The sequence below is a fragment of the Dermacentor variabilis genome, chromosome 2 (genome assembly GCF_050947875.1).
Source record: "Dermacentor variabilis isolate Ectoservices chromosome 2, ASM5094787v1, whole genome shotgun sequence".
In the NCBI taxonomy this organism is placed as follows: Eukaryota; Metazoa; Arthropoda; class Arachnida; order Ixodida; family Ixodidae; genus Dermacentor; species Dermacentor variabilis.
The window spans coordinates 67046236-67059073 of record NC_134569.1 but is presented as its reverse complement, the minus strand read 5'-3'; the positions used below and the strand labels follow the sequence as shown (position 1 = coordinate 67059073).

Below are 12838 nucleotides of genomic sequence, written 5' to 3'. Positions count from 1 at the left end.
GTTTCAGAGTGCCAGCGCCTCCTTTGCTTGAGTTTCATGCCGCAGGTTACCTTGCCCAATGCAGAGCTTCACTGTATGGGATGGGCATCTAGCTTGTAACATGAGGCTGCCTACAGTGTGCGTACTAGATGAAATCGGCACTTCATTAAGGGTCAAAAATGAGGGAACTTCCCAGCGCACACTGAACCACTGTGAGCTCCAGGCACAAACACCTGATCTGCCCAAGTGGCATCATTCGTGGGCACCTTGTCTGAAAATGACACTGTAAACATATAAGACATTACGCTGCTGCTGATAACCCACCTACAATCAAGTAGAGTTGTGGGCACAGGGCCACCAGTGTCTGTGCCCAACTGCTGCAATATTGCTGACTCGCTCTTCTCCTAGCTTCCACGGATTCTATAGCAGCCTCGGTCAAACTATTCGTAAACACAAGTAACAGCAAGTTGACTAAAGTGTAGGGCAGTTGGATTAACGTAACAGGCCAACCAAGAGCAAAGTACTGATGTCGCATTCAGTGTTGTACACAAGAAGCGCAGGAATTGGGCACGTGCATGGGATGTGCTTACTTTGCATGCCAGGACTTCGCATTATGTCCATTTGCACTACGGTGAATCATTTGCCACCTTGCAAAATCGGAAATGGTGAATCAGCTTCATTTGGTTTTCAGTGACTGCCCCGCCCGGGAGCTTTGCCATCCCCCACAAGATCATCTTGGCTGAAACAGAAGGGCTCTTTTGCGTGGCCGATAGAGAGAATGGACGAGTGCAGTGCTTTGACATTCTGGATGGCTCCTTTAGCTTCAAGGTAAGGGGCAGCTCAGGCTGAGGTCAGGAGTACTATACAATGAAATCCTCTGATGGTCGTCACCATAGTTTTTCGGTTTCCCCATTCTGTGCAGCTCGCCATAGACGCGTTCCAGGGCAAGGTGTACTCCATTGCTTATAGCGGAGGCCTGCTGCTAGCTGTGTCAGGTCCCCGTGTCTTGTCCAATCCCTCCAGGGCCTTCCTCTTCAACCTCACATCACGGCAGCTGTTGGCTTCGATGAGCCCTCCCAGCGGGGTATGATATGCATTGTGTCTTTACTTTACTCAGTGAAGTATATATTTTAAGTTTACTTTATTTCACCAACTGTTAGTAGCTGAAGCATGGTGCTGTGCCTCTAGGTCGGCTCTCCTTGCCCTTAGCATGTTTGTTTTCTTTCTTCTCTTCTAATTCTTTGTGATTTCTCTGCCTTCCTTTCTCAGATATCCTTTCTGATCCTTTTCTTTTGAGGTAGACATTGCGTCCCTTCCAGAGCCAGTTGCCAGCCTTTTTATAAACTTGTGCTTACGTTAGGCTTTCGTTACCTTTGACATTAATACTGATCTTTGCTGTAATAATGCAAAAGCATGTGAGAAAGTGCCTTAATGCAACAGGGGTAGTTTGTTTAGACATATTTAGACATATTGCATATTCAATACCTGCCAACTCTCCCGATTTTTTCGTGAAATTTACAAACTTGGGCTCGTTTTGCAATTTTACTAATTTTGTGTCAAACTTTACAAAACATAAATTCGGTGGCAAAAAAATTTGCTCCTCAATCTTTTAACCATCTGTTGAAATCTTCTTATGGTGAAAGGATGCAAGATGGGTGCTTGATTGGAGCAAGTTCATTTGGACAAGTTGTGGAGGCAGGCAAAATAGGCAAGAGCTGAAGAATACATCTTTATCTGAAAGCAATGTGTTACTTGTCAGACAATGCTGTGCTAAGTCTGCTGCGGCTTGTATGTTCAAGACAAGCTTTAAAGAAATGCGTGCTATTTGAAATGTGTGCTACAGTAGCAATAAACTTTATTCAAATGGGTTCAGTGGTTATCTAGGGAGAGCTTCCTCTTAAAATGCATGCTTACATTGACTCCATCTCTTGCCCTTTCATTTCTACCTTCTGTCCCACCTCCATTCTTTCTCAATTTATTTATTCTCTCATCGTAGCTTTTTTCTTTTCATTTTACCTTTCTTTTTCCTTTAATACTTCAAAAAATAGGGGTGAGATAGATGGCTGTAATCTTTCTTGTATAACATTTCATGTGAAGTTGAGTGACCCTGTGTTTTTTGTCTTTCCAGTCTTTTATAGCCCCACATGACATTGCATGTTCCAAGGACATAGAGCAGGTCTACGTAGGTGAAATTGGTCCCAACCGTCTGTGGCAATTTGTCCGAGGTGAGCACAGTTCATGCAGGCTTGTAGCAGTTTGGGCAGGGACGCTACGATAATTGCACCTTCAGAGTTTGTAAAAAGAAAAAAAGCTTTTTTAGGGTTCCATTTGTGCTGTCCAGGGCAACAACCTAAAATATGTAAACATGGCATTTTGTTCCAGCTGGCCCACCATGAGTACGGTGCATACTTAGCCCTTGTTCTAATAGTCTTGTACTCACTAGTCTCTTCTCAGCCTTGCCTAATATAATATCTAATGATATTTTGACATCTGATATGATCTTATATTATGATACTGATATCTAATGTGAACATTTCCCCAATGCATTGAGTTAGCACTTGGTCAAACTACATTACTGCACTCACTAGACAAAGGTAAACCTTTTTCTCCAAGCACATTACCAGTGTTGCAGTAGTTCTGGCTCAGGGGCCGAAACTACTGCCCCTTGGCCAATAACTGTAAGGTGCGGAAATAAGTTTGTGTGTGCAGAAACTCGCCACACCAGTCAGTGCAGATCTGAATATCTGTGGCTTAGACAAAGGGCGAACATAGGAAGCTTGGAAGAGCTATGTAATGCCTGCCGACATGCTGTCAAATTTTGGCGAGCATTACATAGCTCTTCCTATTTGTCCAAAGCGGTAACAAGTGACCAAAACATCAGAGTAAAAATGGGCCTTTACAGTCATAGAAAAGAATCGAACAGTGCTTTAGACAGGATGAAATTCAAACGAAATTTGGCAAGCGCTGTTTGACTCTCTTCTAAATATGCACCAACCAGCCCAGTTCACCACGTCCCTACTTAACACTCATGCTAGGTTAACACAGACAGCTGCTTCGATGTTAGCAACAGCCCACTAAAATCCTTTTAGTGCGACAAACTATTCCAAAAACTGCTGTGCTATGAGATATTCGCTGTTGTGCAATGTGCACCTTGGAGCTAGCTATCTTGAGCATTTACTAGTGTGTCCAGATTGTCTTGTTCTTGCTTTTGCATCGTAGACAACCTCCTATCTGAAAGTTTGTTTTCAGTTCAATTATGCCAGTTTCTATCTCTCTTTCTCTCTGTCATTTGTCTTGGCCTTAGGAGACCCATTTCACCACACTCAAAGCAGTTCCATGCAGTTTCTCAAAAAATTGTGTCGCCACCTGACCCAGAAATGTCATCACTACAGTTAGCCATTAAGTAGGCAACTTTAAGTCATGTCATGAAACTAGCCATGCCGTGTATTTTGTGCATTGTTCTTACTGATTTAATTTCATGTGGCCCAGGAAGGCCTTGAAAATAAACTTTTTTAACATTCAAATACATGTGACGAGGCAAAAATCTCAGGCGACTCCATCATTTGGTGAGCCAAGCAATTGCTGCCATAAAAGTCCTTGCTGCATTCAAGTATGTGAGAAAGCAAAAGCCATAGAAGCCATTTACTAATTTGACTAATTTGATATAGATTTCACTGACCGGCAACCCTTGCACTCGTGGTGGTGGGATGCCAACTTGTAGTAAAAGCACTGTTTTGGGAAGTCACTTCTCTCGTAATCTCACTTAGTTAAAAAAAAAAAAAAAGAACTTCTTCACAGCTCAACAGGTTAGACAGTACAAATAGAGAGTCTTACAATCTTTCATTTCGGGCTGCCCAGTAGTGCCTGAAGCCACTGCTTTCGGGAAGTGATCATTGGCGTAAGCAACGTCTCGGGCATTTCTGGGCAGTCTGAGACAACAAACCGCATAGACCCACAGAGGCTCGAAAGGCATGCAAGTCCATTGCTTGTGTCCATCGTGGCCCATTGTTTCGCTGGTCACCTTGTTGGTCACGAAACAGCTGAACCCTGTTTTGCACACTCATAAAGTTCTTCAGACACTGCCAGTTGTCCTTCACAGCGTTTCACTCTGTTTGCTGCAGAAGTGCACCGGAGTGGCAAGAAGGTCCTGGTCGATGTGCCTCCACCAGCGGTGCCTAGCACAACGCCCCCTTCAGCACCACGGGGTGAAACAAGCTCCAGCAAGTTGCCTACCTCGAAGGAGGCTGGTGACGAGGACGAAGACAACTTTGGCTTCTCCATGGTGGTGGTTGCCCTGCTGGCCATCCCCATCCTTTCCTTCCTCATCATCACCCTCATTGTGCGACTCAAACGCAGGAAAGGTGAGTCACATGCAACTCTCGGGCAAAAAATAGGTACAGCCATTGTTAGAGATGGTGAATAAATATTTAGCATGATGGCAGCTAAAACAAGTTATCATGGCTTAAAACAAGATTCTCAAGGAACAGCTTAAGACACCATGTATATTGAAGAAAGTGCCCTGCAGCTTGCAGGAATGGCTTAATACAGCAAAATTTCTCCACCCGCTTGACCTCATAAAAACAGAAAACTCTTCAGTAGTTCCTTTACTGCAAACAAAGGCTATTTTCACCAAGCCATGAGGCACTACTTCCAACGGTGCACGAGCTTTATAGAGGTTAACATAATTTAAGTTAGTGTTCTTGCATTTGTGGCTAATCAGTGTTCCAGTGCTTCAAATTGTCAATTGTAAAATTGTTTTCAATCAAACCATCAAGCCAATCAAATCAAATTGACTTCAAATTGTCAATCTCAATAACGAGCTGTTATCTGCTATCCTTCTCGTTAGTTGCCCCTGAAGTATTGTGGCACTGGGTTCGGTCTCTCAATCAGGATTCATTTTTGTTCAGGTGCAAAGCTCCTGTATAGAATAATGTGTGTGTGTCCTTGTATCTTTATGCTGCTTCAAAGTGGATCGATACCAAATCTCATTTTCATGGACAACCCTTTATGTGTAAAAACATGTACTAAAAGCACCAAAAGTGCACAGAGTAAGAATTCTGCAAAAACAACAAAACTTAATTTTCTTGATGCCGTGGTATGGAATCTGAACTGACAACTGTAGTTCAGACTTAGCATTGCAAACATTGCAATGCATTAATGAGTTTCAGGTTTTCAATCTAGGTTGCCAAGAAATATTCCTTTATTTTCTAGACCCGTTCATTTGTATACTTGTGATCACAGGTTTACACGACGGCTATGAACGTACAAAGAGCACATGAAGCCATTACCTGCTTTATTACTGTGAATTCTTCTCATTGAGAAACATATGTAAAGTGACTCTGTGCATCAGCCTTGAGTTTAGAACTGGAAGTCAATGGTTCTCTTCACTTGCCATTGCCAAACATTAAAACACAATCACAACAAGTAATGGCACTAGCCAACATTATGTACTAAATAGAAATAAATGGAGAAACTTGAATGCTGTCTTCGTTAGCTTGACTATAGTTTGAAATTTTTGCTTAATATATTTCTCACGCTCCAAAGATAACCGCACAACTGATGCAACAGACATTGAGATAACATGCCAACATAAATGAAATATAAGCTGCTCTGAATCCACTGTACTAATAGCAAGGCAATCATGTCTTGCAATATTCACTTCAGGATGCATAATTCAGTCGAACCTTAATATAGCAAACACTTACATCACAAATTATCATATGCAGTACACACTCATTATAACGGATGCGCGTGCAACATACTTTCTGATATAACATTCTTCTCACTTAGTCTGTTCCGCTTTTCCCAACTATAACGGACGAAATTTTGTCAAAATTTCGTCTAGATAGTACATAGTATGCGTACAGGATACCTTGCTGCGACGACGTGTGTTTGTAGCAGTGAACTGCACGTAAATATTTTTGGCCACTTGTGGAATGTGCAAACACACTAGCGGCAAGCTTCCTGCAATGCCATGCTAGTATATGGTGCCCTGTCAGCTTGGGAGAGTTTTTGGGATGACCATGCAAGCAACTCATTGCCACACACCGCTGTCGACTGGCTTGGTGCCGCACCAGTGTCAAGGGTGATACGCTCTTATTCGATAACAATAAAAGATAGACTGCTATTCACAGCATAGAGACAGTGAAGCACATGACGCAACCTCTCCCATGCGGTGAAGCAGAGGCCAAACCCGGGCTCAAAGTTCAACTTGCCTCATGTCACAGCTCTTGCTCATGCTACAGGTTTGATAGCGGTTGTCACTTGTAATATAAGATAAAACTGACACCTCAGTTTATTCTACCGACCATTATTTTGGGTGAAAAACAAATGGTAGCCAGTGTTTCTGTCATTGCTGGCAGCAGCGTACTCCAGGCGATTACCGTGCACGGCGGAGAGCTGCCCACAATGACAGAAATATTGCTATAGTGGATGAATGCATCTGAAGTGAAAATAGGCTATTTCAGAAATGCTTTGCTGCAAAAAGTACTTTAGTGCATTCAGAAGAAGCAGAGTTATTGGCAATCAAACAGGGCCTCTACTGCGTTCGCGTTCCATCTTCAATGCCTTGCACTGCAAAGGCTATGGCGGAGTGAGGCATGCCCACAACGCTTTGCGTTCTAAATGTCACCGTGGCGCGCAGTTCAAATTTCATTGTGAATGTTAACGTAGATGCCACGACTTCCGATTTTGGTGCCTACGACGAGCTAAACGTAAGCCAAATGCGTTTGTTCTCAGTGAGCTGCAATGCACTTAGCCATTGGACTCGTGGCGGCACCTTGCGGCAGCCACGGCATCTATGCTGCCTAATTGACTGCAGCTACGAATAGCAGCCACATATTGGACTCCGCTTTATTACGAAATAAAGCGTCCGGAAGAGAGTGAGGAACAGGCTTCTGTTTGAAAAGAAAGCGTTTGAGAGAAGGGTGACTTCACACTCTTCTTCTGAGCTCCACACACCACGTACGACAGCAAGACTTGGCCGAGATGTTCGCAGCAGCATATGCTACCCATGGACTAATTTATTTCGCCAAGCCCGAGGGTGGTTTAGGGCCTCTTTAAACCCATTTTTTCACCAATAGAAAAACATTGCCTTTGTGATGTGCATGTTCTAGTGTAGGAAGAACTGCCATTCATTCACAGCCAGCATTTGCAAAAAAACGGAGGACAGCAAAGTACCATGCAGTGTACAGTTACCTCAAAAATTCATTTATTTATTAATTTATTCTAATTTCAAATTTCTTTAATTGTCTCTGCTATCACCTCCAGGTTCCAATATGAATAATCAAAAGACAGCAGTATATATACAAGGTTCTGCTATTTCACGACATATCACAACCCTAATTTTGGACTGCATGGACTTCAGATATAACAGACCTTTCTCACTGGATTATGCTTTATTGTAACGAGTACAGACTGTATAATGAAGTAAATGTAAATATGTTTTTGCTGATATCTAGCATGTAATAGTATTGGATATAACAGAAGTATTTTTTGTGCTGGACACATGATGCTTAATGATGCTTAACTAAACTAAAAGAAATAAAGTTATATCTTATAACAAGCATCACTGTTGCATAATTTTGCATATTACTATTATAATGTCATTATGCACGGTGTTAGCAGTATTGCTATTGTGCATAGACATTGCATAACAACAATATGAGTTGTAATATAAAACCTATGTTAGCAGTATTGCTATTGTGCATAGACATTGCATAACAACAATATGAGTTGTAATATAAAACCTATGCTATACACATGCATGTCTTAGTTGGTGAAGGGCTTAAATTTTGGGCACCCCAATGTCAATAAATGAGTCATGGCTGGCCTAGAATTAATGCATTCACCTCCATGCATTCCACAGGACTTGTAACTCAATGAAATAGAAGGTGCTTTAATGCTGTTGTCAGTGCCCTGACTCTTCTTTAAATGTGGAAGCAAGAAAATGTCTTGCCCCATCTCTATGCAGGACACATAATTTGTCATCGTCGTGTGACTCTTTAAGATTACCTAAATTATGATTGCTTGTTTTAGATCCAGAATACACTCCATTGGAAACGAAGATGGGTGACGAGCTTCTGTGCCCTGACTAGCCACCTTGTCAACCGCTGCAAAATAGTACTGCGCATCCTGACACCAACAGAACAACAATGCCAACATGAAACAGTGATGTTAAAACCTTTCTGAACGGAACACCAGGAAGAGAACAAAGGAGAAGTACAGGTGCATAGCGGGGAAAAATGCTTTTAACTAGTTTTTTTTTTTATTATTAAAACCAAAATTGTTACATTGTCATTCTTGTTTTGTTTTCTTTATTCTTCATTGTCAGTTTTAGTGCCACAAAGCATGTCTTTGTTGGAAAATTTTAAATCTACGCCATTTTGCTGTCCCACTTGTCTAGTACTCAAAAGGCATTAGCATTTTCTTCACATTGCGATAAAGAAACAGCGAAAAATTTATATAGGAGCAGTAGATTGGTAATAGTGATCAACGTGCACTTGAAACATTTCTTTTGTCTACATTCAGCGCAACACCAAAAGAAACATGCTTATGATAAGCCGTAGTGTCTACATCAATTAAAAGAGATAGCGTTTACCTCGTAAGCTTTCTAATGTTCCGAAGCTGAAAAATTAACGCTGCTTGAACAAGGAATGTCGTCATATCGTGTGTTTTGGCAAGAGTACTTGCCTTTACCCTGACGAAGACAAACCCCCTTGGTAAAACGTTGGATATGATATTCCTTGTTCTACAAGCACTGTTTATCACATCAAGCCTCCATCTTCCTGCAAATATCTGTCTTGTTGGAAAGCTGATAAATGACATTTGTCATTTACAAGTCTTTTTGACACACAGTGGGTAGAGCACATCCTTTTCATTCCTTTATCCCCGTAGTGGTTCAGTGGCTATGGCATTCTGCTTAGCAGGAGGAAGCAGGTTCGACTCCCTCTGCAATGGCCAGATTATGGCTAGGACAGGAGTCAAATGTGCTCATGTACTTACTAAGTTATGGCACATTTGAGAACTTCAGGGTTAAAATTTTAGAATCTGCTACAGTGCCCCTCAATGCTTTGAGAAGTTAAACACCATCAGTCAGTCAATCAGCTAGTTAATCAATCAATTAATCAAGCAAGCTATGATATAAATGCCTGTGGTGCTGCCAGAACCAAATCCTAAGATGAAGCAGCAAAAACATGAAGTGCTTCTTTAAGGGGCACTTTTTGATGCTTATGGTCTCAACTACGTGAGTTTTTACAGGCCATGGCTGGCATCGAGTCTCCCAACTATGACCTCTGGAAACACCTCAGCACCTGCAGTCAGTCGGCAGTCAACTTCACGTTTAATGTCAGCACCAAAACCGTCTGGAAGAGCAGCAACCAATCACAGACTGCATTTTAGGCAGTGACTTGCAGCAAGCATCAGTGCTCGGAAGCTTTAAGTTGCGTGCTTCCATTGGGGGCTGTTGATTCCACTCTGGAGCGAAAAAGCATTTGAACAGCACGTTTGAGCTACAGCCTGGAGGATATATTGTTCTGCAGAATTACAAAACAGCAAAGGGGAGGACCGTATCCTATCACTCGCCTTCCTTTCGATTTGGTTGCACAAAATTCTTAACAGTATTTACGTAGCTCCGGCCAAAATTGTTTGCTTTCACTACACCAGTGCTGTATGGACACTAGATGTTCACCGCCAGCCGACTCCTGTGAAAAGACTTCTTTGTGGTCAGGCCGTAATCATTGTTGTGCTTGAAGTCTCATGAGTTAGCAGTGCAGTGTGGCACATGGCTGAGTCTCCCTGTGGCTGGCATGTGCAGACAAAGGGTCCAGCAGCAAAGGCTGGTCCCAGGGAAAGCTGGACCTGGGCCAGCTTCTGCAGCCGCACCGGGGTTTCGACCGACTAGCTCTGGATGACACAGCGTCTGAGGGCAGCGACTCTGACGTTGAGGAGTACAACGCCCCCGCCCGCAAGGCCTGAGAGAGCACCCTCCCCTTCACCCCCTCCAAGATCACCCAGTGAACCACACACCCTAGGTGTTTTCCAGCACACACCCCAAAAAGCTGCATCACTCAAGGATTCCCGCTTGTAGTGGTCTAGAGCTCTCCTTGTGGGGGAAATGAACACTGGCAGAAAGTGGAGTTTTGAGCCCACAGAATTTAATCCAGAAGCTTGCATGCACTTTTTATAGCATTTGGAACATGAATGACAAGCAAAAAGTCAAGCTTGTAGAAGTGATGAAAGAGTGACACTGTCTATCTGCACCTGCTCCAGAGCCCAGGCACCAATGCTGCACAGCTGGAGCATGTGCACTCTGTTCATTTGACCCACAAAGAGACGTCTGGATATCTGTGATCACATTCCTTCATGCCATGCAGCCAACCTGAGCAGAGTTCAGCTTGACTCATTGGCAACCTCTTGAGCAGCCAGTCCATTGCCTACCTTCCCTTTGTTTTATTTTTGTTGTTGTTGCTTTTGTTATATCTTTCCAAAAGGGAAGTCACCTGAAGCCTGGGAAGGGAACTGTGTGTTCACTCCTGTTCATTTTCAACTCTGGTCACATTTGCTATATACTCTAGTGCATGCACCACATGGCAGGATGTCCCCGTTTGTATGCCCCCAGCACTTTTGGTGGCATTTCGAACATCCGTGTTTGCACTGCACCTTGTTACATGCTGTCAAAAAAGCTCTTTAGGATGAGCATTTGTTTATATCACGTTCTGGCAGCTGGCACTTAATGTCATCATCAAGATGAGAACAGTGATGTGTGGCAACTATTGCAACAAATCTCGCACATTGCATTCAGGCAGGGTCAGCGATGACATCGGGCTATTATGTCGAACAAGTGGCAAATTCGTGAGACTTTAATTTTGGGATGGCTATGAAGTCTGTGGTCTTCTACTGGCTGGTGGTATCATTAAGATAGCACTGATAAGATAGCTCTCAAAATGATTTGTAAACATGACAATTGTCGTCAAACTTCGAAACCGCTTCTTGAAGTGTCACAAAAATAGCAAACCACACAACTTTTGGTGTGTAAGCAGTATAAGGTGCATTTTAACTAACTAAGGTCTCAACTTTTTACTACACCACTGCTTTAGTCAGAATGAATACTTGTTGGTTGGGGTTTTCTTTGTCTACCAAGATAGTGTAGAAATCGCATAAACTATAATGAACATATTTTATTTTTTGGCTCTGGAATTTTCCCAGCTGCAGTCCAAGGAAATGGTTGGAATTGAGCTGTTGCCAAGCTGTCTGTGCAGTGGAGCAGTTAGGTAGGATGTGAGCAAAAGGCAAGGATCTATTTTGCAAACAATACCTGTGTTTATGTGTATGTGCACCGCCCGAGTAATAGCAGCCATAGAGTTTCCTACAAAAATGACTGAAGGGAGCTCTGGTTCTTGTGCCTACAGGAGATGCAAGTACGATAGTTCAGGCAGCATAGGAACAATGGTTAGTACGTGCGTTTTTCCTAAACTTCGTCCTTCTGGCTTCAGAAGGCTTTGTGACTTTCTAAAATGATAATTTCCAACAAAATATTGTGTTATATATGCAACAATATGCAGTGATTATGCATGTTTGCAGAGTCTTATTGCCTTCTGCAGTTAGAAGAAAAAAAGAAGGATTGCTTTAAAATTGAGGGCAATAAAGGCTGGTCAAGCACATTAAATAAAGCCAGAAGAATGCCCAAAACCACAAGCACAAAGACAATACAAATCTATGCGCTATCTGCCGTTCCTGTGGTAGCTGAACAATCACAATGCCAGAGTTCCCTCTAGTAATTTCAGTAAGAAACTCTATGACAGCAGCGTGCTAAAACAGCTTGTGTATTAGCTGGTCTCCAACAGATATTCAGATTCATATTGTCTGTGTCAGACAGTAGCCAGCCTTTGACTTACACGGACCACTGCAATAGGCCTTGAAGGGACATTGCAAAAAGTCTCATTCAGAGTCACAATTTTTGTAAATTTATTATTTTTTTGTTCTTTGTTGATCTGTCCTGTGGTACTTCTACACACTGCGGACATTGTGGTTGTGGAATTGTGTCATTGTTTTGCTCCGTGGTCCGTGGCACCTGCGTCGATCTCTCTTGTGTCAGCAGCCTGACTGAGGCTTTTTAACCTGAATGGTGGTTTGGAGCAAGCTTTGAAGTTGTGAGAAATAAATGATGGCAAACTGCCTGAAACTATGTTCTCTCTCCTGCTTTCTTCAGCTTAGGTTTAAGAACAAAGAGAAGGGTAGTAGCTTGGTGTAAGATAGACAGGAGCACTGACTCTCCTATCGTGCAATGCATTTGGCGCAGCCAAACAATGTTTCAGCGATAAAAGGTACCCAGTACTCAACTGTGCTGTCTGCCGCGCTCTCCTCCTTTCTTTTTTGTAGCTTTCCAACGCATTTTACTCTCTTTCTTTCTTCCCTAACTGTTGGCGCTAGGGAGCCTATATATGCATGGAGCTCCATAGTTGGCATGGCGCCAAATGTGTGTGCTGCACAGCGGTCAAATCAAGAAATGAATGTGTTGAGACGTGACCTCCGAGATTGTGCGCAATAACAGGTTTTGCTCCGACCGTCCTATTTGCACGGAGGGAGCGTAAGTTCAGTAGTGAATGTGGTCAGCTCCTTCTCCGCTCCGCGGTGCTCACAATTGGGGACTTTTCATTCATCAAGGGGCTTTCGGGTGCTCCGGTACTGTTGCTGTGGCTTGGATGAGGCGAGAAAAAAATGCTTTTGGGCTGCTCTGTCATCGCTTACTGGTTTGGAAATGACAGCTTACAGTCTATAAGCAGCAAAGTACATGCTGGGGCCTAATTATGCTCAAATGTGGTTACTTTTATTGCACACGTTTACTCCCACTACATTCACG

General features: G+C 42.9%; 1 protein-coding gene across 3 annotated transcripts in view; it reads left to right on the top strand.

Annotated features, from left to right (window-relative positions):
- LOC142572040 (peptidyl-glycine alpha-amidating monooxygenase B-like) overlaps positions 1–12163 on the top strand; it is a 44783-nt gene extending 32620 nt beyond the window's left edge. For 2 of the 3 annotated variants that reach the window (XM_075680839.1, XM_075680841.1), the window contains 5 exons: positions 671–807; positions 902–1063; positions 2108–2204; positions 4101–4340; positions 9794–12163. In XM_075680839.1, coding sequence (XP_075536954.1) covers positions 671–807; positions 902–1063; positions 2108–2204; positions 4101–4340; positions 9794–9954 — 797 coding nt within the window. In that variant the 3' untranslated portion in view covers positions 9955–12163. Of the gene's footprint in view, positions 1–670; positions 808–901; positions 1064–2107; positions 2205–4100; positions 4341–8016; positions 8278–9793 lie in introns of those variants that run through there. The other variant, XM_075680840.1, reaches the window with a different exon arrangement.
- The last annotated feature ends 675 nt before the right edge of the window (positions 12164–12838 follow it).